General features: G+C 43.5%; 1 protein-coding gene across 2 annotated transcripts in view; it reads right to left on the reverse strand.

The window, feature by feature from the left end:
* Positions 1-27,637, reverse strand: part of rad51b (RAD51 paralog B) — an 87,080-nt gene that overhangs the window by 46,642 nt on the left and 12,801 nt on the right. For both annotated transcript variants that reach the window (XM_036148770.1, XM_036148769.1), the window contains exon 3: positions 26,930-27,067. In XM_036148770.1, coding sequence (XP_036004663.1) covers positions 26,930-27,067 — 138 coding nt within the window. The remainder of the gene's footprint in view (positions 1-26,929; positions 27,068-27,637) is intronic.

Consider the following 27,637-nt stretch of genomic DNA (forward strand, 5'->3'; position numbering starts at 1 on the left):
CCTCTTGGACCACCAGCTTGCGCTTCTGATCTGGATTGGCCTTGCTCCAAGTTGGTCCGTGAGTGCGAAGGCCAAGACTACTCCTCCCCTCCTGAACATGTCCCAGGATGTCCCGGGGTCGGAGTGCTGCCTTTGCCTGCTCTGTAGCAGCTAGCGAATCCACTTCCTCCCAGTGGCCAAGATGGTTGCTGCTTGGGACACAAGTGGGTCCCTGGAGTCTTGAAGCTTAATTTCCAGTCTAACCTTGGCACACTTGTACTCCTCTGCCAGGCTAGTGATGGGAAGTTCCAGCATTCCTCTGCCATAAAGCCCAATGCTACTGAGGCACCTAGGAAGGCCAAGCCACTTCCCTGCATAGGCGTTGACCAGCCTTTCCAGATTTTCCACCTTTGAGAGTGGAACATCGTAGAGGGTTAGTGGCCAGAGGAGACGTGGCAGGAGTCCATACTGCATACACTACAGCTTGAGCTTGCCAGGAAGCAAGGTTCTGTCGATGTTCTCTAGGTCCTTCCTGAGCTGCTCTACTTGCTCTTTGTCTTTGAGGGAGGCATCATACCATCGCCCCAGGCTCTTCACAGGCTTCTTGGTGACCGTTGGAATGGGTTCATCACCAATGTGGAAGCAGTGGTCTGACAGCCTGCCCTTGACGATGGAGATGCTTCTGGACTTGGTTGGCTTGATTTTCATGCGAGCCCGCTCAATGTTCTCTTGAAGTTTTCCCAGTAGCCGTACTGTGCAAGCCTTGGTCACAGTAAGTGTGGTGAGATCATCCATGTAAGCCCTGACTGGGGGCAGCTTCAGCCCAGGTCTTATTCGCTTTCCGCCTACCACCCATCGAGATGCCTGTATTATGACCTCCATGGGCAGGGTGAATGCCAGCAGGAGATGGTGCAACCAGCCATGATTCCCACTTCCAGATGTTGCCATGTTGTGGTGTACTCTGCTGTCGTCACACAGAGCTGGACGTCCTGGAAGTAGGCCTGGACCAGGGCTGAAAGGGCTGATGGGACTCTGAAGTAATCAAAGGCTGTCCACAGGAGGTTGTGAGGGACTGAGCCCAAAGCGTTTGCAAGATCCAGGAAAACTACGTGGAGATCTGTCCCCTCCTTTCTGGTGAGCTGGATTTGATGCCAGATTATGCTGGCGTGCTCCAAACATCCTGGGAAGCCTGAGATGCCTGCTTTCTGGATTGATGTGTCAATCAGGTGGTTTCTTTGCAGGTAACTTGCTAACCGATGAGCAACCACGCTGAAAAAGATTTTCCCCTCGACATTCAGAAGGCTGATCTGGCGGAACTGGTCGATTTCTGAGGAACCCTTTTCCCTGGGGATAAGGATCCCTCCAGCTCTCCGCCAGGATGTTGGAATCTCCTTCTTTTTCCACACAATCTTCATCAGCTTCCAGAGGAATTGAAGGACACCTGGTGCATTTTTGTAGTCTGCATCAAACTCCATTGGGGCCTGGCAGCCCTTGCTCTACACACAGTTTTTTCTACTTCACTCCACCTGGGTGGACTGATATCCAGCTCGTGCGCTGGTGTGTTAAGGGGTGGCATGTCAGGTGGGAGTGTAACCTTTTCCTGGTGTCGTTTATCTGTGCAAGTTCTTTTCAGGTGTTCTTCTAAGACAGCCTTTGACAGAGAGACTTCCACTCATCTCCTTTGTGAAGAGACTCTTCACAATTTTGAAGGGGTCTTTGTAGAAGCGCGATCTTACTTGCTCTTTACTTCTGCACTTCTTCTCTTGAAGAAGCGCAGAAAGAAACGTTTATTCCATCCTTTTCCTCCTCCGTGGCCTCTCCTTCACTAGCCTGTCTATCTCCGTCTGCCTTCGGGACTTGGTGGAGATTGTCGGAGTAGATCGTTTGCCTTCGACCACTCCGATCCAGTCATAGAGTAGCTTACCCATTCTTTCCAGCTTCTTTAGGGTGTTGCCTCTGACTATTATTCTAAATTATAAGCACCCGTTTAAGGTCGTTAGCTGCATAAAGACACCTGTCCACCCCACACAATCAGGAGGCTTTAACTACTAACATGGCTAAGACCAAAGAGCTGTCCAAAGACACCACAGACAAAATTGTAGACCTCCACAAGGCTGGAAAGGACTATGGAGCAATTGCCAAACAGCTTGGTGAAAAAACTGTTGGAGCAATTATTAGAAAATGGAAAAAGCTAAACATGACTGTCAATCTCCCCCGAACTGGGGCTTCATGCAAGATCTCACCTCGTGGTGTATCAATCATCCAAAGAAAGGTTAGGAGTCAGCCCAGAACTACACCGAAGAAGCTGGTTAATGACCTGAAGAGAGCTGGCACCACTGTTTCCAAGGTTACTGTGGGTAACACACTAAGACGTCATAGTTTAAAGTTATGCAAAGTTCCCCTGCTTAAATCAGCACATATCCAGGCCTGTCTTAAGTTTTCTCATGACTATTTGGACGACTCAGAGTCATGGGAGAAAGTTCTGTGGTCAGATCAGACCAAAATAAACTTTTTGGTCTTAATTCCACTCGCCGTGTTTGGAGGACGAGGAATGATGAGTACCATTCCAAAAACACCATCCCTATTGTGAAATATGGGGGTGGAAGCATCACGCTTTGGGGGTGTTTTTCTGCACATGGGACAGGATGACTGCACTATATTAAGGAGAGGATGACCGGGACCATGTATTGCGAGATTTAGGGGAACAACCTCCTTCCCTCAGTTAGAGCATTGAAGATGGGTCGTGGCTGGGTCTTCCAATATGACAATGATCTGAAGTACACACCCAGGATATAAGGAGTGGCTCCGAAAGAAGCCTATCAAGGTTCTGGAGTGGCCTAGCCAGTCTCCAGACCTAGACCCTATAGAAAATCTTTGGAGAAACTCGATGTTTCTCAGCAATAGCGCAGAAACATGGCTGATCTTGAGAAGATCTGTGTGAAGGAATGGGCCAAAATCCCTGCTGCAGTTTGTGCAAACCTGGTGAAAAACTACAGGAAACGTTTGTCCTCTGTAACTGCAAACAAAGGCTACCGTACCAAATGTAACATTGATTTACAAATACTTATTTGCAGCAGTAACACAAAAATAAATTATTTAAAAAATTCATACATTGTGATTTCCTGATTTCGTTTTTTAGATTATGTGGACATGAACTTGAGATGAAAATTTTAGACCGCTCCATGATTTTTAAGTGGGAGAACTTGCAAAGTTGCAGGGTGTTTAAATTTCCTCGCTGTAACCGCTGCTCCAGCAAACTACACCATGGGTGATAGCCCAAAAATTGCTTTCTTAAGAATTGCTTTCTTAATGCCAAAGAGAGCCCCACAGATTTACGTTTCATAAATGGAAAATTACTGCTTTCACTATAGTGCTCCACTTTATATGTATACAAAAAACTTTTTTGGATGTTATTTTCGGATTATTTCAAATTCAACGGACACAGATACGGAAAGGTAAAAAAGAAAGGAAGAGAGAAATGTTAGGCAAAATGTTCAAAGTGAGAAATGGTGACAAAAATAAAGCAGAAGAAAAAGATTATATGATAACAGTCTCGAAATCTGCTTCTATACCTGCAGAAAGAACAAAACCAACAGAAAAAGTGTCACAGGTACAAACAACCAATGGCTATGATAACATTCCTGAAGAAAACGCTGCATTATTTAATAAAAGAAATATTTAGCGACAAAAGTAACTATGGGGTTCATCTGTATCACAGTATATCTGTAAACACCTGGATCCAAACACCTTTGGGTAAGTGAGCTTTTATTAAGGGCCAGGCTATAAATTATTTTATTTTAAATTACAAGAATAAAGTTATAACATTAAGAGAATAAAGCCAAAACCATATGACAATAAACTCATAATATTACAAAAAAAGGTAACATTAAAAATATAAAGTATATTGTGAGATTAAAGTCCCCATACTGAATAACAACCTGAGTCTAACAGCAGATTTGCCACATCCAAACTGGCGGGCGCTCAGTCATCTGCAGCATAAGGCCAGTCCATATTACGAGGTGGCTATGTATGTATGTCTGCGCTTACTGGACTCAAGTGAGCAGTGACAGTGCTGGCAGAATCTTTGGCGGGAGCAGAGAAACGCAGAGTTACACAGGAGGGGTCAGAGTATGAAGGTTCTTTTGTTCCAAAACGATTTGTGCATTGTAAGCGTGAATTTGAAGTTGTAGAGGGAGTTAAATTCTAAGTTTTGTATTTGTAGAATAAAAGAAAATCACAAGTACAATTTTTTTTTACACTTAAAATTGTTCTAATTTTAAGTACAAGTACACACATTGTGTTCTGCGAGTTGCACATCAAAAACCTCTTACATTCTCAGTTTTGCTCCAAATGGTCCAGAACTATTGTTGCAAAACTATTTGTGCATTGTAACTTTGGTGTTTTGTAATTGTAGATTTTTTTAATCAAGTACAAAATAAGTACAAAATAAAGTTACACTTATTCAAATTCTTGAGTACAAGTACACAAATTGTGTTCTGTGAGTTGCACATTCATAAATGTCTGTCATTCAGTTCTGCTACAGTTGATCTAAAACAAATGGTGCAAAACAAATTCAAACACGTGTAATAAACTGCACAAATCTGCTGCTGCGAGTCACAAATTCTGTGTAATGAGTCATTAAACCAGACGGTCCTTGCTCACCTGTTTGTAGCTGGCATGGTGGTGAATGCACCTAGTCCCAAAGTTGATATTAACACAACGATGGACCCATCCTTGTTTGACTTCAGCAACTCCCCCATCAGCAGTGAATGGAAATAAGGAGTGTGCCACAACCTGTCACAGCACTCCAATATGCTTTAAGTTGAGGAATGGGATGTAAGCTTAGCAAAGGAGGTGGAGAATCGCAATAGTCTAAGTGAGAAGACGCCATTTCGGGAGTGGTCACGTTGCATAGCCCCCGCTGATTTAGGTGGTGATGTCTGAGATCATACAAGGGTTGCTCACAGAAGGGATCATAAAGGAATCCCTATACACCTGTCCAGGGTGTACCCCGCCTCACGCCCATTGACAGCTGGAGATAGGCGCCAGCACCCCTTGCGACACCACAAGGGATAGAGGTGTTGGAAAATGGATGGAAGGATGGAATCCCTACACTTCACCAACTGTCCTTGCATGGAAAAAGAATGGTCAACTTTGTATGTGTGCCGACTTCCGGACCCTAAAGCGCTGCACCATCTCAGACCAGTACACTGTACCTTGGATAGATGATGCATTGGACTGCTTGTCCGGCAGTAAACGGTTTCCTGTTCTGGACCTGCACAGCAGTTATCATCGCGTGCTTTCATATGTCTGCGTTGGTTCTTCCAGTTTGAATTGATCCCACAGGGAATAACAAGAGCTCCAGTGACATTTCACTTGAGGTTATAGCGTACCTAGATGACCTAATTGTATTTAGCAAAACCCTGGAAAAGCATGAACAGAGACTACTTAAAACCAGTAGCCTTTGAAAGCCAAAATCTCAGTGCAGCTGAAAAGAACTATCCGGTGCATCAGATGAAGTCTCACAAGTGGGCTGTGGTTGACAGATTCCACAACTACTTTTATGGAGCACAGTTTACCATGAGAACTGATAACGACCCTCTAACACAGGGGTCACCAACATGGTGCCCATCTCCATCCATCCATCTTCCAAACCGCTTAATCCCTCATGGGGTCGCGGGGGTTGCTGGTGCCTATTTCCAGTGTTCACCGGGCGAGAGGCGGGGTACACCCTGGACAGGTCGCCAGTCTGTCGCAGGGCAACACAGAGACAAACAGGACAAACAACCATTCACACACACACTCACACCTAAGGACAATTTGAAGAAGCCAATTAACCTAACAGTCATGTTTTTGGACTGTGGGAGGAACCATTTAACTTTCCCTGTTTGTTTCTCTGCCAAACCCATCGGTGCAGCATGTGAGTTCGGTTCTCTTTGGCCATCCAAGGAAGAGGTTTAAAGCAGGGGACAGCTGCTTAGCAGCAGCAGACATGCGGTTCGGAGCTAGCCGAAACGTGGTCGGGATAGACTGGTCCTGCATCCTGTTTCAGCTCAGCTCTTGTCTCCACTTGGCCTGGTGAGGATAGCATCGGGCTCCGTGCTGTCTCGCCTTAACTTTCCTGCAACAGCTGACAAAAATAAACATACCTGTTTCGGCATTCTTTACTTCAGCGGCTGCTTGCGCAGAAGTGAGACTGCAAACTTAGCTTCGATCTAGTCGGCAGATTTCCGAACTCAGTCGGGTCCTCCGCTCTGCAGAGGATGAGAATTTCTCCCATTGTCGCTCCATTGAAGCGAGGGGAGATGAGTTTCACAGAAGGCCCGTTCTGTGCAACTGGTAGGCCTTGAGCCTCATGTGTCTGAGTCCTATGCGGCTCGCAGGGGCAGCTGGTCTCCCCAGCCACCCTCTCTTCCAGCGTCTTCAGGCAAGAAGTGTGAAGAGACTGGTCTAGGCTCATAGCAGGTATCCCTGGTGTTAGGGGCTGTCTCTGCGTGGAGGTGTGAAATTCCTTGCCCACAATCCATTTTGATTCCTCCCCCATGTCACATATTGCCAATTCAATCTGATTTTATTTTCTCATTATGGCTTTAATGGCACAACACATAGCTGTATTTGCATAGATTTAAAGAGAAAAGCATTAAAACAGGTTCATGTTACATAAAGTTAAGATGAGCTCTAATTCTTCTAGTTCAAGGTCAGCACAGGTAGCCTTTTGTATCATACAGTACTAATGAAGTAGCTCCCAGGGTCAAAAAGGTTGGTGATCCCTGCTCCAACTTACAGTATAAGAGAGATAATATCCTATGTTCTGTCACTTTTTAATTGATGGATGATTAATGACCCTAATCATTTCCGGTCCCCCTTGATTTCCGCCCCCTCTTGATTTCCGGTCTCCCTTGATTTCCGGCCCCTCTTGATTTCCGGTCTCCCTTGATTTCCGGATCCTCTCCCTTACCCATATTATATTATCATTAATATGATATTAATTATTATTAATATAGTTATTAACTTTATTATCGTGATTATTGAATTATGTCTAATGATTCCTTTAATACACATCCAACAACTTAATTTAGTTTATCCACAGTTATTTAATTTATCTTATACACATCCAATTATTCAATTCCCTTAATACACACTCAATCTGATGCTCAGCAGCAGCATACCACCCATATTAAATTATTAAATTATAATATTAATTATAATACAATTCACTTTACTATCGTGATTATTTAATTATACCTAATTATTTCAGTTGTACACATGCAATTATTTAGTGTATCTTATACGCACTCAATCTAACGCTCAGCAGCAGCATACCAGCCACACTCTACGTAAGCTTTGCTGAATACGGATCCTACGTGAAAAAACCTCCGTCCCGCACCGTTGTGATTGCGCTGAAATAGAGAATCCTTAATCTTTAATGCTGTCTTCATAGTGCAGCTGCTCACTCTCTTACTGACCACGACCTAAGTTTCACGAGATCTGTTGAGGAGGGGAGGAGTTGTGTCACACATCTGTGCTGCGTTTGCACGCTGCAGGAAGGGGGACAGTATCGATTCGGCATTTGCAGTCATCAAATTCGTGCAGGGCGTTATCTTATCATTTTATACATCTAACAGTAAAAACCGTCCTTTCAACGAGCATGACATCCTTTCATTGTTAGTTAATAAACAAAAACTCCGAGCCTCTCTGTTATCTTAATCAACAGAGTGTCTGGTCAGTGTAGACATCATACTTCCTGGTCAGCTAGGGGGCCGAACAGGAAACCTCCCTCTTATCTCAATAAACCAGTGACCATCGCACCACACACCAGACCATTGTTAGTGAGCAAAACAGGAAGCGTTTCAACTTATCTCAATAAGACACTGCTCAGCGCAGGTCGGGGTATCCGCCATCGGTAAATCCCGTCTGGAAGTCACAACTCCCTAATGTATTTTTAACACCGCCGATTTACGGTTGGATTTACTTTTATTCTAATATATCCGTTTAAAATACTAATACGTTGTTTTAACCATTTTATTTTTATTCTTTTAGGGTTTTTTCATGAGACGAGCGGTAATCCATACATGCAATATGGAGCCCATCAACCTCAATCGGAAAAAAACTCGGCCAGAGAACAAACTTGCACTGAAAAACCGTCCGTCCAGAAGCAAAACCCGCCAGGACTTCGCCTCTAAAAATTCGCCTACCCCTAAACAAGAAACAGTTGAAGTCATTGATCTGCATACACCACCGCCGGTTGGCCAACCTCTCTTCCTCCACTCGCCTGTAGCGGGCATTCAACCTCGCCAGCTGTTTGCAGCACCTCAAACAGCAAAACCACCCACCTTGCAAAACAACCGGATCCAAACGGTTGTACCACAAGGAACAATTCCACCAGCAAACCCAACGCTTCGTAAGTTTACTATTCTTTATAACTCTGAAACTATATAACGATTTTATGTTTCTCAACTAGCCCCGTTTCATGTTCTCATTGTATGCCATTGACAGACACACTGAGCGTTGAAACTTCGCTTCAGACAGTACAAGACGAGCAGGAGGCTGCATCATACAGTAAGACGTTTGGGGCACATTCATGTGGCGCACTGCGTTAACATGCAGTTTCCGGTCTGTTTTTACGTGGGTTCGATCCCCCGGTGTGATGCATTTTTTTTTCTTTATGTATTTATTTCTGCTGCAATCATTGTATGCGTGTAATTTGCTCCATTTAAAAGCTCCGTCTCTCAACAGCAGCAGGCCCCCTCGCTGCAGGAGGAGACAGGGGGGAGATACAGGAACCATCTCAAGCAGAACAGTCAGGAACCTCTTCACAGGGTTAGTAATACAGCTTTTTCTTGTGTTTCAGTCTTAAAGTTTAAGCTAGTTTTCTGCACGGCTCAAAAATATCTTCACCTCCCTCCCTTGCTCTATATGTGTGTATGCGTGGCGCACTGAGTTAACACGCAAATTCAGGTCTGTTTTTACATGGGTTCGATCCCCCCGGTATGATGCAGTTTTTTTTCTTTATGTATTTATATCTGCTGCAATCATTGTATGCGTGTAATTCGCTCCATTTAAAAGCTCTCTCTCTCTCTCTCTCTCTCTCTCTCTCTCTCTCTCTCTCTCTCTCTCTCTCTCCTCTCTCTCTCTCTCCTCTCTCTCTCTCTCTATCTCTCTATCTCTCTCTCTCTCTCTCTCTCTCTCTCTCTCTCTCTCTCTCTCTCTCATACTCTCTCTCTCTCTCTCTCTCTCTCTCTCTCTCTCTCTCTCTCTCTCTCTCTCTCTCTCTCTCTCTCTCTCTCTCTCTCTCTCTCTCTCAGCAGCCCTCCTGAGGGAAAACAGTGCAGAGATACAGCCCGCGAACACGCCTCAAACTGATCAAGAAAACCCAGTGATCACATTAAACGGTGAGTTACAAAGCTTTTTATGTATTATTATTATTATTATTATTATGATGTATTTATTTATTTTTTGTCATAGTCTTAAACTAAATGTTTAAAGTAGCTTTCTCCCTCCCTCCCTCTGTATGTGTGTGTATGTGCGTGATCTACCGTCTTAGTGGGGACCATCACAGGTTTTTAACCTTTGGAGTCAGGACATTTTACAAAGGGATGGATATATTTACCATCCCTCGTGTGTGTGTATGTGTGTGTGTGTGTGTGTGTTCTAATCAGACCTCTGCTCCTTGGCCTCTCTCCACTTTTCATCTATATGCTGTTTCTTTTACTCATTTATTTAATTGTATTTATTTATTTACTTATTTATATCTATTTTATTTTTTTTTTGCAGCCCCTGATACGATCCGGAGAAGACCATCCTTAAGAAGAAAGAGGAAAAGACCCAGTCTCATTGCACTAAGTTCTACCCTCGGGAGAATCCAGAGAGTAATTTCGAAGCTCATCACAAAAGTGGTTACGCTTCGAAGGCTTGCAGCGGGCAAAGAATTTCTTTGGCGTACAATAAATAATAAAAATCAATAAACCCCCCCACTCCTTTATTAAATGTCTGTATTTACAATTAGGTTATTATATCATAATGATTCATTGTTTATTCACCTCTTTACACATATGAAATGACCTTTTTCTACAATTATGCAGCCATATAATTAAATTAATAAATCCCAGCGTCCTTCTTTTCTTTATTATATCATAATGAGTCAATGTATTTCACCTATTTCTATATATGAAAGCATCCTTTTTCTACAATTAGGCAGACGTATAATAAATTCCCATTCATATTAATTAATCAAATATCTGTATTTACAATTAGTTCATCACATAATAAATCATTATATTTTCACCTATTTCCACATATGAAACTACCTTTTTCTACAATTAACTTGTAATATAATAAATTAATGTTTTATTCTTTTCTGATTATAGTTGTTCCATTCTATTACAGAATCTGCATCGATTTTTCAACAAATTCCACGCTGTGGCCGCAGAGGAACCTACTACCATTTGAGAGCTGATGAGCTTCTGAGAATCTGCAACTTTCTCCTGCACGAAGTCTCCAAGGCCTCGACACTACAGTAGAGTTAACCTTTTAAATTGTGACCTCTGTAAAAATGGATAGTCAGCAAATGAGAGATGCTTTGAATGAAATTGTTGAAGCTGTGAATGAACTCCGTGATCTCCCTGTATACCCTGCAACTGAATTGTTCAATCTAACCCCAAATTCACCCGTCAGACCTCAGACGGGTCCGGATTGGGATCTTGAACGTTTACTGTCTGTAGAACGAGCCATCGAATGATTAAATGATTCTTTCTCTCAACAATACTCGCCTGAAAATAATTCCTTAGAGTTTCAACAGCAAGTTACAAATGCTTCAAAAGAAATCACACAAATGGTTAATGACCTTCAAAATCTTCCTGTTCAGCATGTGCCTGGTTCTTTCAATGTAGCTCCAAATTCACCTTCCAGGTTAGAACAAGCGATCCATCAATTAAACGTTTCTCTCCCTCAAACATTTAGCCCTAATGCTACAAACGCTCAGTATGAGCAACATGGGGGTAGTCTTGTAGACAAACGGTGAACATAATCCCTCATGTCCTTTGAATCCTGCTTTGCAAAATCCCTCATCCAACCAGCCTCATCAGCCAAGCCTCATTGCACCCGACCTCCCCACACTCGATCGAGCAAATCAACCGTCCGCTAGTCATGGAGAGCGAGCTGTAAACAGCTCTGAACATACCCAACAAACTCAGAGAGAGCGTGATTGTGTCAATGTTCCAGAAATAAGACGTCCTTTCAATGTCATTGCCTCGCGAGCTGGGGACGCTCCCAACCCCGCCGAATTTCACACACAAGTGTATCATATTTTCACCAAGCTCGCAGAGTTTAGCTCGTAGCGATATTATTCAGCCAGAATTGATCGGGCAAGGATTTTCTCACCACGCAATTGTTCAGGTAAATGATAATAGTGATCCAATTCTGTCTGCATTTCTGGAATTTTTAGAGGAGCTAACGCAGTCAAACGCAGAGTTGCCGGATCCAAACAACTTAGAAATGATCGTTCAGGTTGTAAGAAACCCTCATGGAGGTGTCAAACTTAAAGCCGAAAAATCATTGGACTGTGAACTGATTCGTAAAAAACTTCAACATTTGTATATCGTCGCCAATCGTTCTGATCAGCTTTGTTTTTCAAACAGTCTAGCCCATCTGTGTAACCCTGCTTTTACAGACGCCCAAGCCGTGCAGCAAGCCATACTTTGGCAACGCACAGCGGGCCTCACAGAGCAAACCCCGTCACTTTCAGTGACGTGCAAAAATTTGAAAAGATTGTCAACAGGAAAATTGTAATTTTCTATAAAGACGGAAAGGAGGCATTGCTTCGTAAATTCCAGACTGACTTTTCCGATCGTTCAAATCCTCTTTTTCTGCTTCTGTTCAAAAAACATTATTATGGCATTAGGAACCTGGCAGGGTTTACCGGTTCTAACTACATTTGCAGCTACTGCTTTAGCGGTTTCCAAAAAATCAACAGGCATAACTGTGAGGTTCATTGTTCAGTCTGTCTCGATCCGAAATGTACTCTGCAGCAGTACAACTCTGTAAAATGCACAGATTGTAAACGAATCTGTCGTAATTCATTCTGCCTCGATAGACACAAACAGCCCAGATTGAGACCTTACCTCGGAAAGCATGTGAGTAACTGCGAAATGACAAAATTCTGTCCTGTGTGTAAAAAGCTATATGATCTAGCAGCAAGCGAAGAGAGCAAGCCTCACGACTGTTCGATAAAATGTAGTCTGTCGCCAGAAAGTTCCCCGCGGTGTTGATGTAACGTTAAACGAGCATTGGTGTTACATTCACCCGACCATCACTGATCCTGAACTCGGCAATAAACTGTTTTTTTTATGATTGTGAAACTTTTACAGATCAAACCGGGTGACACATCCCATTCCTCATCTACACAAAAACTTATGGGCTGAACTGCGTCAGGGATTTTCTGCTCCATTTCCGGAAACCTCGTTACAGAGGTTATACTTTCCTAGCTCACAACAGTCGCGGGTTTGACTCTTACTTGATTCTGAATGTGATGGTTCAGTTGAACCATCACATTCAGCCCACTCCCCCCCCCCCCAGCTTCTATGCGGTAGACCGCATGAATCCCGCTGAACAGGAAAGGTTTTATATTTGGTACAACGAGGCTTGTAAACAACCCTTTGACTTTCAAAAAGAAGCTCTTTATTATTGTCAAAATGATGTGGAGATTCTTTTCAGGGCTTGTGTGGAATTCAGAGAAGAGTTCTTTAAAGAGACAAACGTGGATCCTTTAAAGTCCATCACAATTGCCTCAGCCTGCATAAATCTTTACATCAAATTTCCTCCCTCCTAACACTCTCGCAATTCCATCCCCGGTGGATTACCGACGACAATGTAAAACATTTTCGAACGTGTCTATTCAATGGTTAGAATGGGTAGCTTTGGAACGAGGCATCGACATCCAGCATGCGCTCAATAAAGGTGAAAAGAAAATCGGGCCTTATCACGTCGATTGGTACGCAGAGGTTCAAGGGGTGAAAATCGCATTTGAGTTCAACGGGTGTTTTTTTCACAGGTGTCCCACTTGCTTTCCACCCGACCAGACCTGTCCTCTCAATGGCGTTTGCTTTGAAACGTTCCACTTTGCTACCGTGGAAAGAGTCAGGTTATTGCAATCGGTTTACGGCGTGCAATTAGAGGTTATGTGGGAACATGACTGGATCTTAATGAAAGCGTCGCACCCGGGTCTCAAAAGGTTTCTACCGTCTTTCAACGCGCCGGAGCCTCTTTCCCAGTGAGAAGCGTTGTACGGAGGAAGGACTTGTGCTCTCAGACTCCTGTACACGGCGGGGGAGGAGAAATCGGTGCATTATGTAGATTTCACCTCATTGTACCCGTACGTGAATGCAAACTGCCCCTCTTGGCCACCCCAAAATCATTTGCAAAGATTTTGACGATCCATGTAACTATTTCGGGTTCATCAGGGCAACTGTGTTTCCACCCCGCGGTCTGTTTTTCCCCGTTTTGCCGTACAAGACATCTACCGGTAAACTCGTGTTCGCTCTCTGCCGTGCCTGCGCTGAAATTAACTACCAGGCAGGCCCTTGCAGCCACTCTGACCGAGAGAGAGCGTTGACGGGGTATGGGTAAGTGTGGAATTTAACAAAGCTCTGGAACTCGGATATCGCATCGCTAAAATCACTGAGGTTTGGCATTTTGAAAAACAGAGCAGTTCAACCCTTAAACCGTATCCACACTTTTCTCAAGGGTAAGCAGGAAGCTTGAGGTTTCCCGGCTGAAGCTACGGATGAGGAGAGCAGGTTGTGTTGTAGGATACAAACTGAACCAAGGCATCCAGCTAGATGTACGGAAGATCGAGGTGAATCCTGCTAAAAAAGTGGCTAAACTGTGTTTGAACAGTTTTTGGGGGAAATTTGCACAGAGAAATGACCTGGCTCAAACTACCATTGTGAGAGAGTCTGATGAGTTTTTTAACTTCCTGTTTTCAGGAAAATACATTGTGAGCTACTTTCACTTTCTGAACGATGACATGTGTATGACTCAATGGAAATACAACAAGCGATGCATCTCTCCGCCCAGCAAGGTGAATAATGTGTTTATTGTGGGTTCACCACGGCACACGCACGGTTGGAACTGTTCACCTGTCTCGAACCACTGATCTACGTGGTTAAACCGGGTCAGACCTCCCTCGAGCTGGGAAATTATTTGGGGGATTTAACGGATGAGCTGGGAGGTTATACCATACAGGAATTAGCTTCAACAGGCCCAAAAGCTACGCTTACCAGACAAAAAAAAAAACAGAAAAAAGTTGTGATGCGATGTAAAGGCATCACTCAAACTCATGAAATGCAGTGAGAGGGTGAATTTTGACAGCGTGAAAGACCTGGTGGAAGGTTATCTGCAAGGGTCTACAGGGGACATGTTAGAAGCCCCGCAGCATATCATCAGAAGGCATAAAAGAAACTTCCAGCTTCAAAATGCCACATTTCAGAAAAAGTTCCGCGTGGTGTATGACAAGAGAAGGCTTTTTCCTGATGGAACAACTCTCCCTTTTGATTACTAAAAAGGTTAACAGAGAACAATGTCGCTCTCCGGTGAAACACAGGAGATTGAATTTGACCCTAGATTCAAAACCCCTTTTCATGTCTGATAGTGGGTCCGAGTGGTTGTGGAAAATCTTTTTTTGTTAAAAGTGTTTTGCAGAATTGTAACCATGTTATGGATGTTGTACCTGTAAATATTTTATGGATTTATACATCTCTTCAACCCATGTACGCTGAATTGCAGAGAATGAATAAAAAGATTAAATTCATCCAAGGACTACCTGATTCGTTTGATGATGAAAATCTGTTTCCTCCTGATCAGAATCATTCGGTTATATTGGACAATGTAATTTTCCAGGCTTCGGAGCATCCAGAAGTGGTCAAGATTTTTACGCAATACAAACATCACAGAAATATGAGCGTGATGATGCTGACTCAGAATGTGTTTCATCAAGGCAAGTACAGCCGCACCATCAACTTAAACACTAATTATATGGTGTTGTTTAAGAACCCCAGAGATAAACTGCAGCTGAATATATTAGCCCGTCAGATGTTCCCGTCAGAGAAAACTTTCTTTATGGAGAGTTTTCAAGACGCCACCAGAGAACCTCACGGGTATTTAATAGTCGATCTGACTCCGACTTGCCCAGATCGTTTCAGACTGAGAACGGGAATGCTCCCTGGTCAGTGGCCAGCTGTGTATGTACCCAAGTAAATTAATTTACCATGTCGGCGCGCATAAAAAGGGACGCAGCTCTATGCAGAGCTTTGTATCATGCCACCCCATAGAAACGGAAAGACATTTAAAGCTTTGTGTGAAATAGCTCTGAATATCTTAAAAGGTAACGTTAAAGTATCTCCCACTCAACATAAAAAAACTGGAAAAGCAGAAAAAGATTATCAGACTGCTCGCCGATAAAAGAACGGGTTTAAAACGCAAGCAGCTGGCTCTGAAAAATCAAACCGGCGGATTTATTCTACCCTTGCTGAGCGTTGTGGCCCCTTTAATAGGAGAGGTGGTTGCTTCTACACCCTCTCGTGTAAAATTGGACGAAACCGCTAACGAAGTTCTAAAAGCTCTACCTAACAGATCGTAAAAACGCAGAATACATATTGAAAAAGTTGTCCCTACATGGTACTGGTTGGACGTCGAAAGGCGAAATTGTTTATCGGGATCGTGTGATGGGAAGTTCACAATTGGTCGATTTGCTGAAAAACCTTCTGTTGCTGTTTAAGAGGAAAACACAGACCCAGGAACCTGTAAGCTGGAACCATTTCATGACCGCCCTGAAGGAGCTAAACATCCCTGTGTCCTCAGTCAGCAATCCGCAAGCCCGGGAGCAATACAGACGCTTGACGGAAACGGGCGTATCGGAGAAGAACGGAGCTAAACCTGTTGCAAAACGAAAAGGGAAGATTGTGTTATCCCCTAAATTCTCTGGATTAGAGTTTGAGCATCCCACCCCCTACAATGAACGAGTCAGGAGCAAAAGAGTCAAGAACCCTGCATGGTTGAAAATTTCTCCTTAAAATTCTGTATGAAAAAAAACTTGAGAAAAAGAATTTGTAATAAAGATACTTTTATTGTTTCAAATTACTCATGCGTACAGTATTTTTCTTCTAGAGCCGTTACAGTTTGTAACAATCTTTAAACATTTGTAAAGAACACATTCCGTGATTAAATGAGCACGAGGCCCTATTTTTTACACAACGCTGATATTTTTTCACAAAATCAAATACCATGACATTTTTATAAACATCGTCGTCATAGGTAGCCAATATCTTATGCATCGATAACCCGCAGGCTTTATGACAAAGATAATAAACACAATGATGACCGCACACGACAGATAGTGTCTTTAAGTTGACGATTAGGATACAATATTTTCGAGGATATCTCTTTCAAAAATGTCACTATGCTCGAGGGATAAAATTCAAAATCCAGAGGAAATCCGTGAGAGTCGAAAAAGGTGGCTCTATCATTCTCTTCCAAAGTCAGAGCTAGCCAGTGTTCTCCAGGCATGTGTGAAGGATGAGTGTTGACGATAAAATAGGCGGGGCCTCTGTACGTGCGTTTGAGTAACGGAAGCTGATCACAAGCCCAAACGCCGGAAAACAGGTCCCCCAACAGGTGATGTTGGGGGACCTGAATAACATGAATAACCTCGATCTTGTGGTTATTCATGTTTTAATAAAAATCCACCAAGATCTGCCTTTTTGAGTCGATTTCCAAAATTGAGTCGTAACCTGCGTACACAATCAGGGTGGTCGTATGAGGCAGCGGAACTCTGAATCTCATTTCCACTCTAAAATTTCCGTTGCACACCGGTGACAGAGCGTCTGCGTCCTCGCTTGGATTGAGATTAAAGACAAACAGGGAACAGCACTAAATATTCCACATCCATATGCTTAAAGTTGAAAGGCGACATGCCTCACCTTCCAGTGAATGCCTTGTGGTTGACCATACCTAAAACAACATATTTCGGCATGGTTCCCAAAAAGAGATTCTCCTGAGTACATATCCTGGAATTTTCAGGGATAGAGTACGTTTTTACATTAACGCGCAAAAGAGATAGAGGGCGTTTCCTCTCATTAATGCTGAGGCATGCCTGAGTCGGATAGCCGGGGAGACTGAAACTTTTTTCACAAAAAGCGAAGCACCCAGAATTTTCAGTCGGAAGGTTGAATCACGCGGTCCCATGATAGAGAAAGCACCGCGGGCTCTGGTTAGTTTAACCCTCATGTCGACAGAATTCAAGAGGAGTCTTTCGCAGAAGAAAATATCTGCGTGAAGCGGCCCCATCAGGTGTAACTCTCTGGAATTAGCGGTGAAAGAGCTTCTCTTGTTTAACCCCGAATTTGGACCATCGGTCGTAACCATCGAGTCAATAGCTCCCGCTGTGTCTTTGTAAAAGAGGCCGGCGCTAAATTGGCTCTTTAACGTGTCTTCTGAATAGTTGAGCAAAGTTTCAATCATTGCTCTGTACGGGTGAGTCACGCTACTCTGTGAAATTAACCTGTCCCCCAGAATAACGTCGCATTGACTAAACATTGTATTCAAAGGGTAATTCATCAGCCCGACGGCAGTGTCGTAAGCCAGGTCGCTTCCATCTGCGTTGGTGATCTTTAGATGGACGTGCAGCAAAGTATCGTTCAAATCCAAGTATTTTTCTCCATCTCCGGGGATAAAGAACTCGATAGGCCCGGTATCTGTAATTGCTAACACAGGTAATATTTCGATGTAGAGCTTATCTTCGATAGATAGCTGTGTCATGGGCTGGAAAATAAGTAGAGTTCCGCCAGCGTACATTCTGATGATTTCCGTTGTAAAAGAGCCATGTTTGATTGTTATTGAAAAATAATTCAGCTAAATATATCCTTGCTCACAACGGACTTCCCTCTTGCTTTGCTCCTGCCGACTGATTTCTTCTTTTTGCGGGGCACAACTATTTGTGAACGCCCAACACGTTGCCCCGGAGGTCTCTTTCTAGCTCTTCTTGACAAAACCATAACCCCGGACCCCTCCTGGTTATTCACACCCTTGTGCGAGCCGCTTATTTTCGTCATAGCTTTACCTATGACGTCCGAGGCGATGTTTGTGGCAGCCTTCTTCAGATGCGGTTTAGCAATAGCGAAGCCGGATTTAAATAGGGGTGATACGAAACGAAATAATTTTGAAAATATGGATCCTATCCCGCGGCCGTACATAACAGGGGCACCATAGAAGCCGGGTAAAGTGCCCCCCACCTGGTTCTGGTAGTAAGGGATAAAACGGTGTGGGTCCTCTCGCAAGAAAACCATGTTTTCTTGATTGTCGTCGCTTCTTCCTCACATTTTTAGAACGCTGCAACGTTGTCGTGTGACTGGTTGCACAGCTATGAATGATTCCGGCCACAATCGTGTGTTTTTATAAGCACGAGTCGTTTCACCTGAACGCTCTGCTTGAAGCAACGGGTCTGAAATGTAGCTTCACAATGCACTTTCTGTATGTAAATTTCAGCGGGGTGTTCTGATCAGTTTTAATTTCAACTTGTATATTTTCAATATGTTTCTTGGCAACAGGGCGATAGTAGTGGTTATGAACGGTTTGTGTGGTAATATCTCCAAACACGCCCTGGACCTGAACTGTTCGCAAGAGGGGTAGTATGCGTCCCCCACTATCTGTGGCGCAACAACGTTGCTGTAAAAACAGAGGTGGTAGAAACCTGCTTTATAATGTATAGGATGAGGGGCGTGCCAGTGGTCGAATTTGATCCATTCTCCGGGTTCCGCGCCGAGCATGTAGGCCAGTGGAGCGTGAAAACATAGATGGTACTGAGCGCCGGCCTGGTAGGTGAGTATGTTTGCGAGCCGGTTAACCTTGAAATAAATATCTGAATCTATCTTTCTCAGATGGGCTTCGATCTCTTTGATAAGCTGATTCATATTACTGTAGTATCCATTTCCTATCTGTATGCGATGGACTTGTTCCTCGCTCGCTTTCCGCCATTCGAAATAAGCATTTTCTGAGGGGACATTATGCCATGTGTGTGGATAAGAAACCTCAGTCAATGCCACTTGCCATTCTCCTTGTAAATTGATATGCTCGGCTAAATCCACACGGAAACTCAATATGTTATTATCCTTAAAGACGTCGAGGCTAGCGTTGGAGGGTAGCATCAGGTAAAATCCCTCGTCCTGAGTTAAGTGGTCCATGTTGCACTGTCAACCGTCGGAGAGCAACGTCTTCTTTTATACATCTCGCAGGTCGTCGGCTCTCACCCAGCTGTTGAATTTCTCCGGCCAATTTTTCCAACGTACTAAGACCTGTTTGACCCCCCGCACGGTGCGTTTGTCTAATATCTCACCCACTTGATACATTTTGTTTTTTGACATTTTCACCTTTTGAAGCTCCTCTGCGTAGAAAGAACCTTGGACAGGCTCTCCTTCTAAATCTTTCAGTTTGAAGACAAATGGAGATTGTTGTATCACTTCTGTAACTGTAAAGATTTCGTCCGTGAAACTCTGTTCATATTTCTTGTCAAACACCTTGGAGATTCTGACATGGTCGCCTGGTTTAAACGCCATCTTAACTTTTGTTCAGCGTTCGGAATTGGTCCCGTACAGATTCTCAAACACTTGAAAAGCGTTACTAGCGGTGACTTGGATAGGCGCCATTTTAATACTTGAATGATAGCCGTGGTTGTAGCTTTTGACCAGATCCTGAAGCACATTTAGATATCGGAGTGTTGTTTGCGGCGAAATATCTCCACATGCTTGATTTTAACATACGGTTAAACCTCTCAACCACCGACGCTTTTATTTCATTAGCCGTGGAAAAATGTTTAATACCGTTTTTATCCATCAGTGCTTTTAAAGATTTGTTGAAAAATTATTTTCCGTCGTCAGTTTGAAGCTTCTTTGGAATTTCACTCTCTTTTAAAATGGATTCAAAAGCTTTTACGACGTCAGAGGCAGTTTTCCTTTTCAAAGCCCTGGCATAGGCTCTTTTGGAAAATACGTCAATAACGGTTAATAAATAATTGTAACTGTGGTTTTCTCCGGACAAGCTCTGCATATCACGAAGATCGGCTTGGAACTGTTTCAGAGACCCGATGACAAACACTCTATTTCTAGGAAATCTAATTCTTGCGGGTTTATGCAGAGAACAGGCATCTTGTGCTGATAAAAAGTCTTGAACCTTTTCAGCCGGGACCTTCTTACCCGTTTCACTTTCCATAGCTCTCTGTAATCTATCTACCCCACCGAAAGAGCCGGGGTGCGAAGGCCTGTAATATACCCGTTTCATTACCTTTTTTTCAGCCATACCTTCCCACACACGCGTAGTGGTGCTAAATGAAGGAGAGGAGGAATGCGGTTGGATTTTATATCTTTTTTTATTAACATTAATTTATTATATCACAAACTTATTGTAAAACAATAATTTCATATTTAGAGAAAGACCTTCTTTCAATACGATGTCATAAACTAATTGTAGAAAACACTCATTTAATATATCACAATCTAGTTGTAGAAAACAATCATTTAATATATCACAAGCTAATTGTAGAAAATACTACTTTAAAATATCACAAACTCATTGTAAAAAACACTCATTTAATATATAAACTAATTGCAGAAAACTACTACTAATATATATTAAAGAAAGACCAGAGAAAACATGCATGCTTTGGTTTCAAGACTCCTGCCAGTACTGCGTGATGGTTTCAAGTTGATCTTTTAATTCATAGTTTTCTTCAACCATCTGATCATACCCGTAAAGGATTGTATAAAATAACTCCTTGGTCAGCGTCAATTCGTACAGATAGGTCTGTACGACAACGTTGACTGTGTCGTTGTCTTGGTGGAGGTTGCGAGCGGTTGGAAACCGTTGAACGGCATCGAAGAAACGTGCGTTATAAAGTACTCGCATTACACGATAGTAATTGCTTTCAAACAACCCGTCCTCAAGCTGCTCCAAACAACAAGGTCAAGTGGAACGAGCTGTTTATCCCAGAACTGCATGGCACACTTAGATGGCACTGACCCAAAAGATTGGCACATATCTATCAGATACCACCCCGGACGTGACACAGTTTCCCTGCTGATGTCACAGTTTGGATGTGTACCACCCTTGTATGGGTGTGTCCCGAGATCCCTATATAATGTTTGTGTGATGAGCAATCGAGGCCTCCTGCCGATCAGGGGCCCATCAGCGCTGGTGTGACTAACTATTTCTCTGTCTTTACGTAGATAAAATATAACTAAAAGCATACTTGTCTGTTTTATGCGTCCTACATTCAAGGTAATAAGTAAGTGGGGGTCGCCTGACTGGGTAAAACGAGCTGGGTCCACCGAGGGTGCTTCACCGTAGACGGGACACGGTGAAACAGTAACAATTCATGGTCTCTCTGACTAGGACGATCATTGTTACACCCGTAGCACTTATCACGCATGTATTTTTGGATGGCAGCGCTCAAAAGACGAAACACCACAGTTTTCACCACTTTGATGAAGCCGAAGCGAATCCACCCGTCGTATTCATCCGCCCCGCTCTCACCCTCTGCTTGGCTGTGGGGAATTTGCGTGTCCTCGGGTTGCGAAGGGTCCGGGGAGGCTGGATCTCTCTGGCCTGAGGGAAGTTCTGAGTCCTGGAGCTGTGAATCTTCCTCCTGGGTCTCTGAAAGAGACGGCATGGCTGGAAGCCTGGCTGGAACCATGGCTGGAAACGTGGAATTCTCATCCATTTGTTGCTGTCCGGGGAACCACGCTGCCGTGAAGGAGTAGTTCTTTAAACCACGTAGTTGCTCATGGTCTCAGATGCTAAAAGTCTGGTCAGTGAAGTTGCATGGAGGTTCTGATCGGCTTGCCTGGTTGGTTTTTTATACTGAGAAGGGGTGTGGTTAACGTTGAAGGGGAGCGGTCTAAAAAGCTAGCACTTTCTGGATCCCCAAAATGTCTATCCAGTTGCGACAGATGCGAAACAGCGTTGACATCCGGTCTGCTATTGCAGTCATCTTGTCACGGCATGCGTCAAGCAGAAAAATAACCAGAGTTGTTTTATCTTGAGCTTGTCTCAGAGTTGCGCGGAAAAAAAAAACATCGACCGGTAACCCCCGTCTTTGATTGCCACGTTGGCGAGAAGATCCTATTTGTTGAATCTGTGTCCGTTTCGTTCAGGCGGGTCAAAACTCCCGGGGTGGGGGAGGGGATCGGAAATGGGGCAGGGGATGTGATTTCCAGAAGTGGGGGGGGGCGGAAATGGGGGAGGGGTGTGAATTCCAGAAGTGGGGGAGGGGACCGGAAATGGGGGAGGGGTGTGAATTCCGGAAGTGGAAATGATTAGGGTCATTAATCATCCATCAATTAAAAAGTGACAGAACATATAGTATTATCTTTCTAGTATAACATAATTACAGCTAAGCTCAATGCAACTGGCAATCGCTGGCAATCTGCCAGCAACACACATACAATTTCACTTTGCAGTACAACATTGACGCTGACTCGCTATCACACAACCCTTTTCCTACTCAAGATGACGAATAGCAAAGTGTGTCCCCTGAAAGCCTGTTGTAAGAAAACCCAACTCTAGGAAGGCCAAAAAGAGCCCACCACCATTGCAGAGATGGTACAGCACTCTGGTACAGCATCAGGAGAAACTACCAGTTCATCTTGACCTAGGTCAGGGGTTTTCAAATTCATTGAACGTGAGCCTCCCCTTGGAATAGGTAAAGATAACCACCCCCCCCCCAAAAAAATAAAAATAAAACACAAACCTACCCCACACAGGTCCCTGCAGCAAATACATCTTTCCTTTGTGTTCCTGGAATCCTGTGTTTTACAAACATCTGATAGCCCAATAGATGTTTTTTATTGTATTTATTTTAACAAAGTACATCCATAAAAAAGGCCTATTCATAAAATTCATCAATCCAAATATTTCCATTTTACATGCTACTTTTACATCACGGACAGAGGGCCTATTTTTAAAGTTGAACTGTCATTAGAGCAAATTCATAAACTGACAAACTGAACTAAACAGACGCCAATGTCAAACTGAACTCACGTCAACAGGATATGTCAGGTGAAATAATAATAAAAAAGAAAACCTGAATTTAACAGACGTCAACACATCCATATTCCGATTTACTTTTTAGGCTAATTATACACAATTTAAACCTATTGCTATTTTAACAACCAAGCATTTCATTATTATCTCTTATCTGATGTATTTCTGATGTTTGGCACTTTGTTTTAGCTCGTGTTAAAGTGCTCTTTAAATAATGATAACAATGATTATGATTATGATCAGAATAAACTTTTGCATCACCTCCCAGAAGCTGGAAAGAAAAGAGACAAATATTTTTAACACCTCACTTAGTAACTCTTAGTAACTCTAATATTACAGCATTTTGATTTAATCAATCTGAATGCAGTATTTGCAAGCCATGGCTGGTGGAGTGGATAGTTTTTGAAGTCGCAGCGCAGAAACAGCAACCACGCTCAGCATGGAATTAGCAGGTGCGCGCGAGCAAAGTTGCGCGCGAGCAGAGATGGAACTGAGCGCGAGGAAAGAAGGATGAGAAGAGTTTTTCGGAGTTGAGCGCACGCCAGACCAGTTTTGAGCCTTGAGAGTTGTCTCACTGCGCGCTTGATTGGTTCCTGCACACTCAGACAGAAGGCAAACATATCGCTACATAGTTTCACAGAGCTGAGCGGCAGCGTTGTCTTCTTCTGTCTTCTTCTCTGACTTCTCGCGCCTCCCCTGTGACTCTTTGGCGCCCCCCAAGGGAGGCGCGCCTCACCTATTGAAAACCACTGACCTAGGTTATTTGACCCGAATAAGTCACAATGCAATGCAAGCACAAGACAGAGGCCCCACAACTGCTCCAATTAAGCAGTTGCATTGTGGAGGTCCATCATTCTCACCATGCGAGAGCCCTGCAGCCATGTTGATCAACAAAAAGAAAAGGACACTGATGGTTAAAGGCAATTTGCCAGTCATAGACATTTGCTTTGGTATGTCTGAGGAAGGGAAAGAATCTGTGTCCTATAATCAGTATGTCACCAAACTAAAGAGAGATCTTAAGAGAGCCTACAACTTGGCTACAGAGACTGCTGACAAGAAAAATAACAGAAACAAGAAAGCTTAGCTACCCAACATACCAGTTTATTAAATTAAGCCCAAAAGGGGTTTGGGTGCAGAAAAGACCAATGGATGATTGTGAGGCTGAAGCACCAGAAACACCTGTAACAAGGAAATGGCAACAACAGACAAGGGAGTCTGCACAGTCATCTAACAACGTAGATGACATTTCCTCAGAGCCCGAGGATAAGGAAGCCAGCCCTACTGTCAAGCACATATCCCCGTGCTCTGGGGCATCCCGAGACATCAACCCATTCACTGTTCCCCTTGCTTTTTCTCAGTCCTAGTGCAGCTCACACCACCAGCCAAATCATTATGTTCTTTAAACACTTAACTTTGGTGTTACAGCTTAAGACACAGAGTGAACAGACAGGGTCCAGACAAAGAACAGACAGTGCTATTTGACAGTCAGTGTACAGACCGTCTTGAAGAAAATCATAGTTCTATTCGCTGCTTTCCGTGATGTTCAAATTTTGTTTGTTAGGTTAAGAGGACCTTACCCATTATGCCCCGCATGGCGCAAGAGCCACAACTCGCTAGTTCAGTGAGATGATATTTAACGGTTATTGTTGCTTTAATTATGGCTTATTTCAGTGTTTCATTTATCACTTAGATCAATGGTTGACATTAATATGAATTATGGTTTGATTTAATGTCTAACTAGAACAATGAAGATTGATTAATAATTAAAACTTTTTTTCATGTTGATGGTGGCCTTATTATAGCTTTATTAAAAAGAACAAGCCTGACTGCATCCATGTTCATATGCTCCATTTTTACACTAGAGTTTAAAATCTTTGTAAACACTAAACAATATGGTTTAGTGTTTAAGGTCGAAAGATTTTGCTTTTAAAAACATTTGGATCTTTGATGTTTAAGAGTAAAAATATATTTGATAGAATATTAAAAATAAATCAAGGGAGTAAAATTTAAAACATGTTATGGATGATCATTAATAAAGGTAATAAATGAAGGATAGTAGCAACAAGAAGCAATAAAGGGACAACCAAAGGCATGTAGACAAGAACATCCATCTATCCATCCTCTTCCGCTTATCCGGGGTAGGGTCGCGGGGGTAGCAGCTTCAGTAGGGAGGCCCAAACATCCCTCTCCCCAGCCACTTGGACCAGCTCCTCCGGGGGTATCCCAAGGCGTTCCCAGGCCAGCCGAAAAACCTGATCCCTACAGCGTGTCCTGGGTCTTCCCCTGGGTCTCCTACTAGTCGGACGTGCCCGGAACACCTCACCATGGAGGCGTCCTGGAGGCATCCTAACCAGATGCCCGAGCCACCTCAACTGGCTCCTCTCGACGTGCAGAAGCAGGGGCTCTACTGTGAATAGCAGACGCAATCTTAAGGCCACCAAAACGGATCCCCTTAACACCTTGGCCGCGCCTAGAAATTCTGCCCATAAGTTATGAACATATCCGGCGACAAAGAGTCCGACTCTCACTGGAAACGAGTGACTTACTACCGGCAATGCGGACCAATCTCTGACACCGTTCATACAGAAACCTAACAGCCCTTGTTAAAGGACCCGGTACTCCATACCCCCGGAGTACCACCCACAGGACCCCCCAAGGGACATGCTCGAATGCCTTCTCCAGATCCACAAAGCACATGAAGATTGGTTGGGTAAACTCCTACGCACCCTCTAGGATCCTGCTGAGGGCGTAGAGCTGATCCAGTGTTCCACGGCCAGGACCAAAACCACACTGCTCTTCCTGAATCCAAGATTCGACTATCTGACGGACCCTCCTTTCCAGAACCCTGAATAGACCTTACCAGGGAGGCTTAAGAGTGTGATTCCTCTGTAGTTGGAACACACCCTCCGGTCCCCCTTTTTAAATAGGGGGACCACCACCCCAGTCTGCCAATCCAGGGGAACTGCCCCCGATGTCCATGCAATGTTGCAGAGTCGCGTTAACCAACACAGCCCCACAACATCCAGATCCTTAAGGTACTCAGAGTGAATCTCATCCACCCCCGGGGCCTTGCCACCAAGGAGTTTTTTAACCACCTCAGTGACCTCAGCACCAGAGATGGGGAGAACCCGACCCGAAGTCCCCGGGCTCTGCTTCCTCAATGGAAGACGTGTTGGCGGGATTAAGGAGGTCTTCGAAGTATTCTGCTCACCGACACACAACGTCCCGATTTGAGGTCATCAGCAAGCCACCCGCACTATAAACAGTGTTGGTACTGCACTGCTAGACAACAACAAGGGAGTCAAAATATTTTTTGGAACAACTGAAGCGATGGAGATCATAAAAAAAAATTGTGATTAGTCGATTATTAAAATAATCGTTAGTTGCAACCCTAATCAATATTGAATTATTTAAAATCAATCTCAAATCAAAATCAAATTGAATCATGACACAAAGAATCAAAATTGAATTGAACTGTGAGATTCTTAACAATGCCCAGCCCTAGTTTTCAGTACTTACCCCGCTAATTTTATACAACCTTGTAAAATACATTTTAAAGCATGCTCTGGATTTAACATGTGCAAAAGTCTATGCAGTAATGCAATGCATCTTTATCAGCTTCTCTCCCTGAGGCTTAAACTTCCTTCCAGTCTTTTTTACTGGTATCATGCAAACAGTATAGACAGCTTGAATGACCACACAAGCAGCCCCATGAAGCGGACAGAATGACAGCAATCAATGTAAATTGCAATGCATGTAATGGAAATAATTGTGAAGACTTTCAGCTGTGTATAGAGGAACTAAGCGTCATAAAAAGTATCAACTCTAAAATTAGTGTGTAAATAAAAAGACTGGGATTTCTTACTAAAACTTTGTCTGCTTTGGCCTCACTGATGCCCTTGATGTTGAGCAGCTCCTTCTTGGGTGTGTAGGCCACTGCTTCTATGGTATGGAATCCTGCATCCTCCAGTTTCTTGATGTCACTGGCACTTATTCCGCAATGCTGCAAGCAAAAAAAGAAAAAAAGGCATTCATTAAAGGATCAACACACTAATAGAAAGAAACAAAATATTCATTTACATAAAAGTCCAACTTTTAATGGACACTTTAGACCAGTGGTGTCCAAAGTCAGTCCTCAAGGGCAAGTGTCCTGCATGTTTCAGTTGTTGTCCTGGTTCAACACAACTGAACCTAATGAGTGCCTAATTAGAAGGGCTTTGGCAGACCTTGATGACAGACTGAGAAGGCAAATCATTAATTTGAATACAGTTTGGAGTTGGGGGAGATCTAAAACATGCAGGAGAGGACTGGAGTTTACAACTTGGCTGCACGTTTACTTTAGACAAAAGAGATCTTCCTGAACCAAAAAATTAGCAGGACTCTAGTGCAGTAGTTCCTAACCCTGGTCCTCAAGTACCACTGTCCTGCATGTTTTAGGCATTTCCTTGCTGCCACACGGTGTGTGGCAGCAAGCATACCATAGACTCTACTTGGGTCGCCTGCCCAGGTAAATTGAGACCCAGACAAATCCTCCTTGAACCTAAAAAAAAGAAGAAAAAAAAAAGAAATAGGA

This window comes from Fundulus heteroclitus, chromosome 16, assembly GCF_011125445.2.
Source record: "Fundulus heteroclitus isolate FHET01 chromosome 16, MU-UCD_Fhet_4.1, whole genome shotgun sequence".
In the NCBI taxonomy this organism is placed as follows: domain Eukaryota; kingdom Metazoa; phylum Chordata; class Actinopteri; order Cyprinodontiformes; family Fundulidae; genus Fundulus; species Fundulus heteroclitus.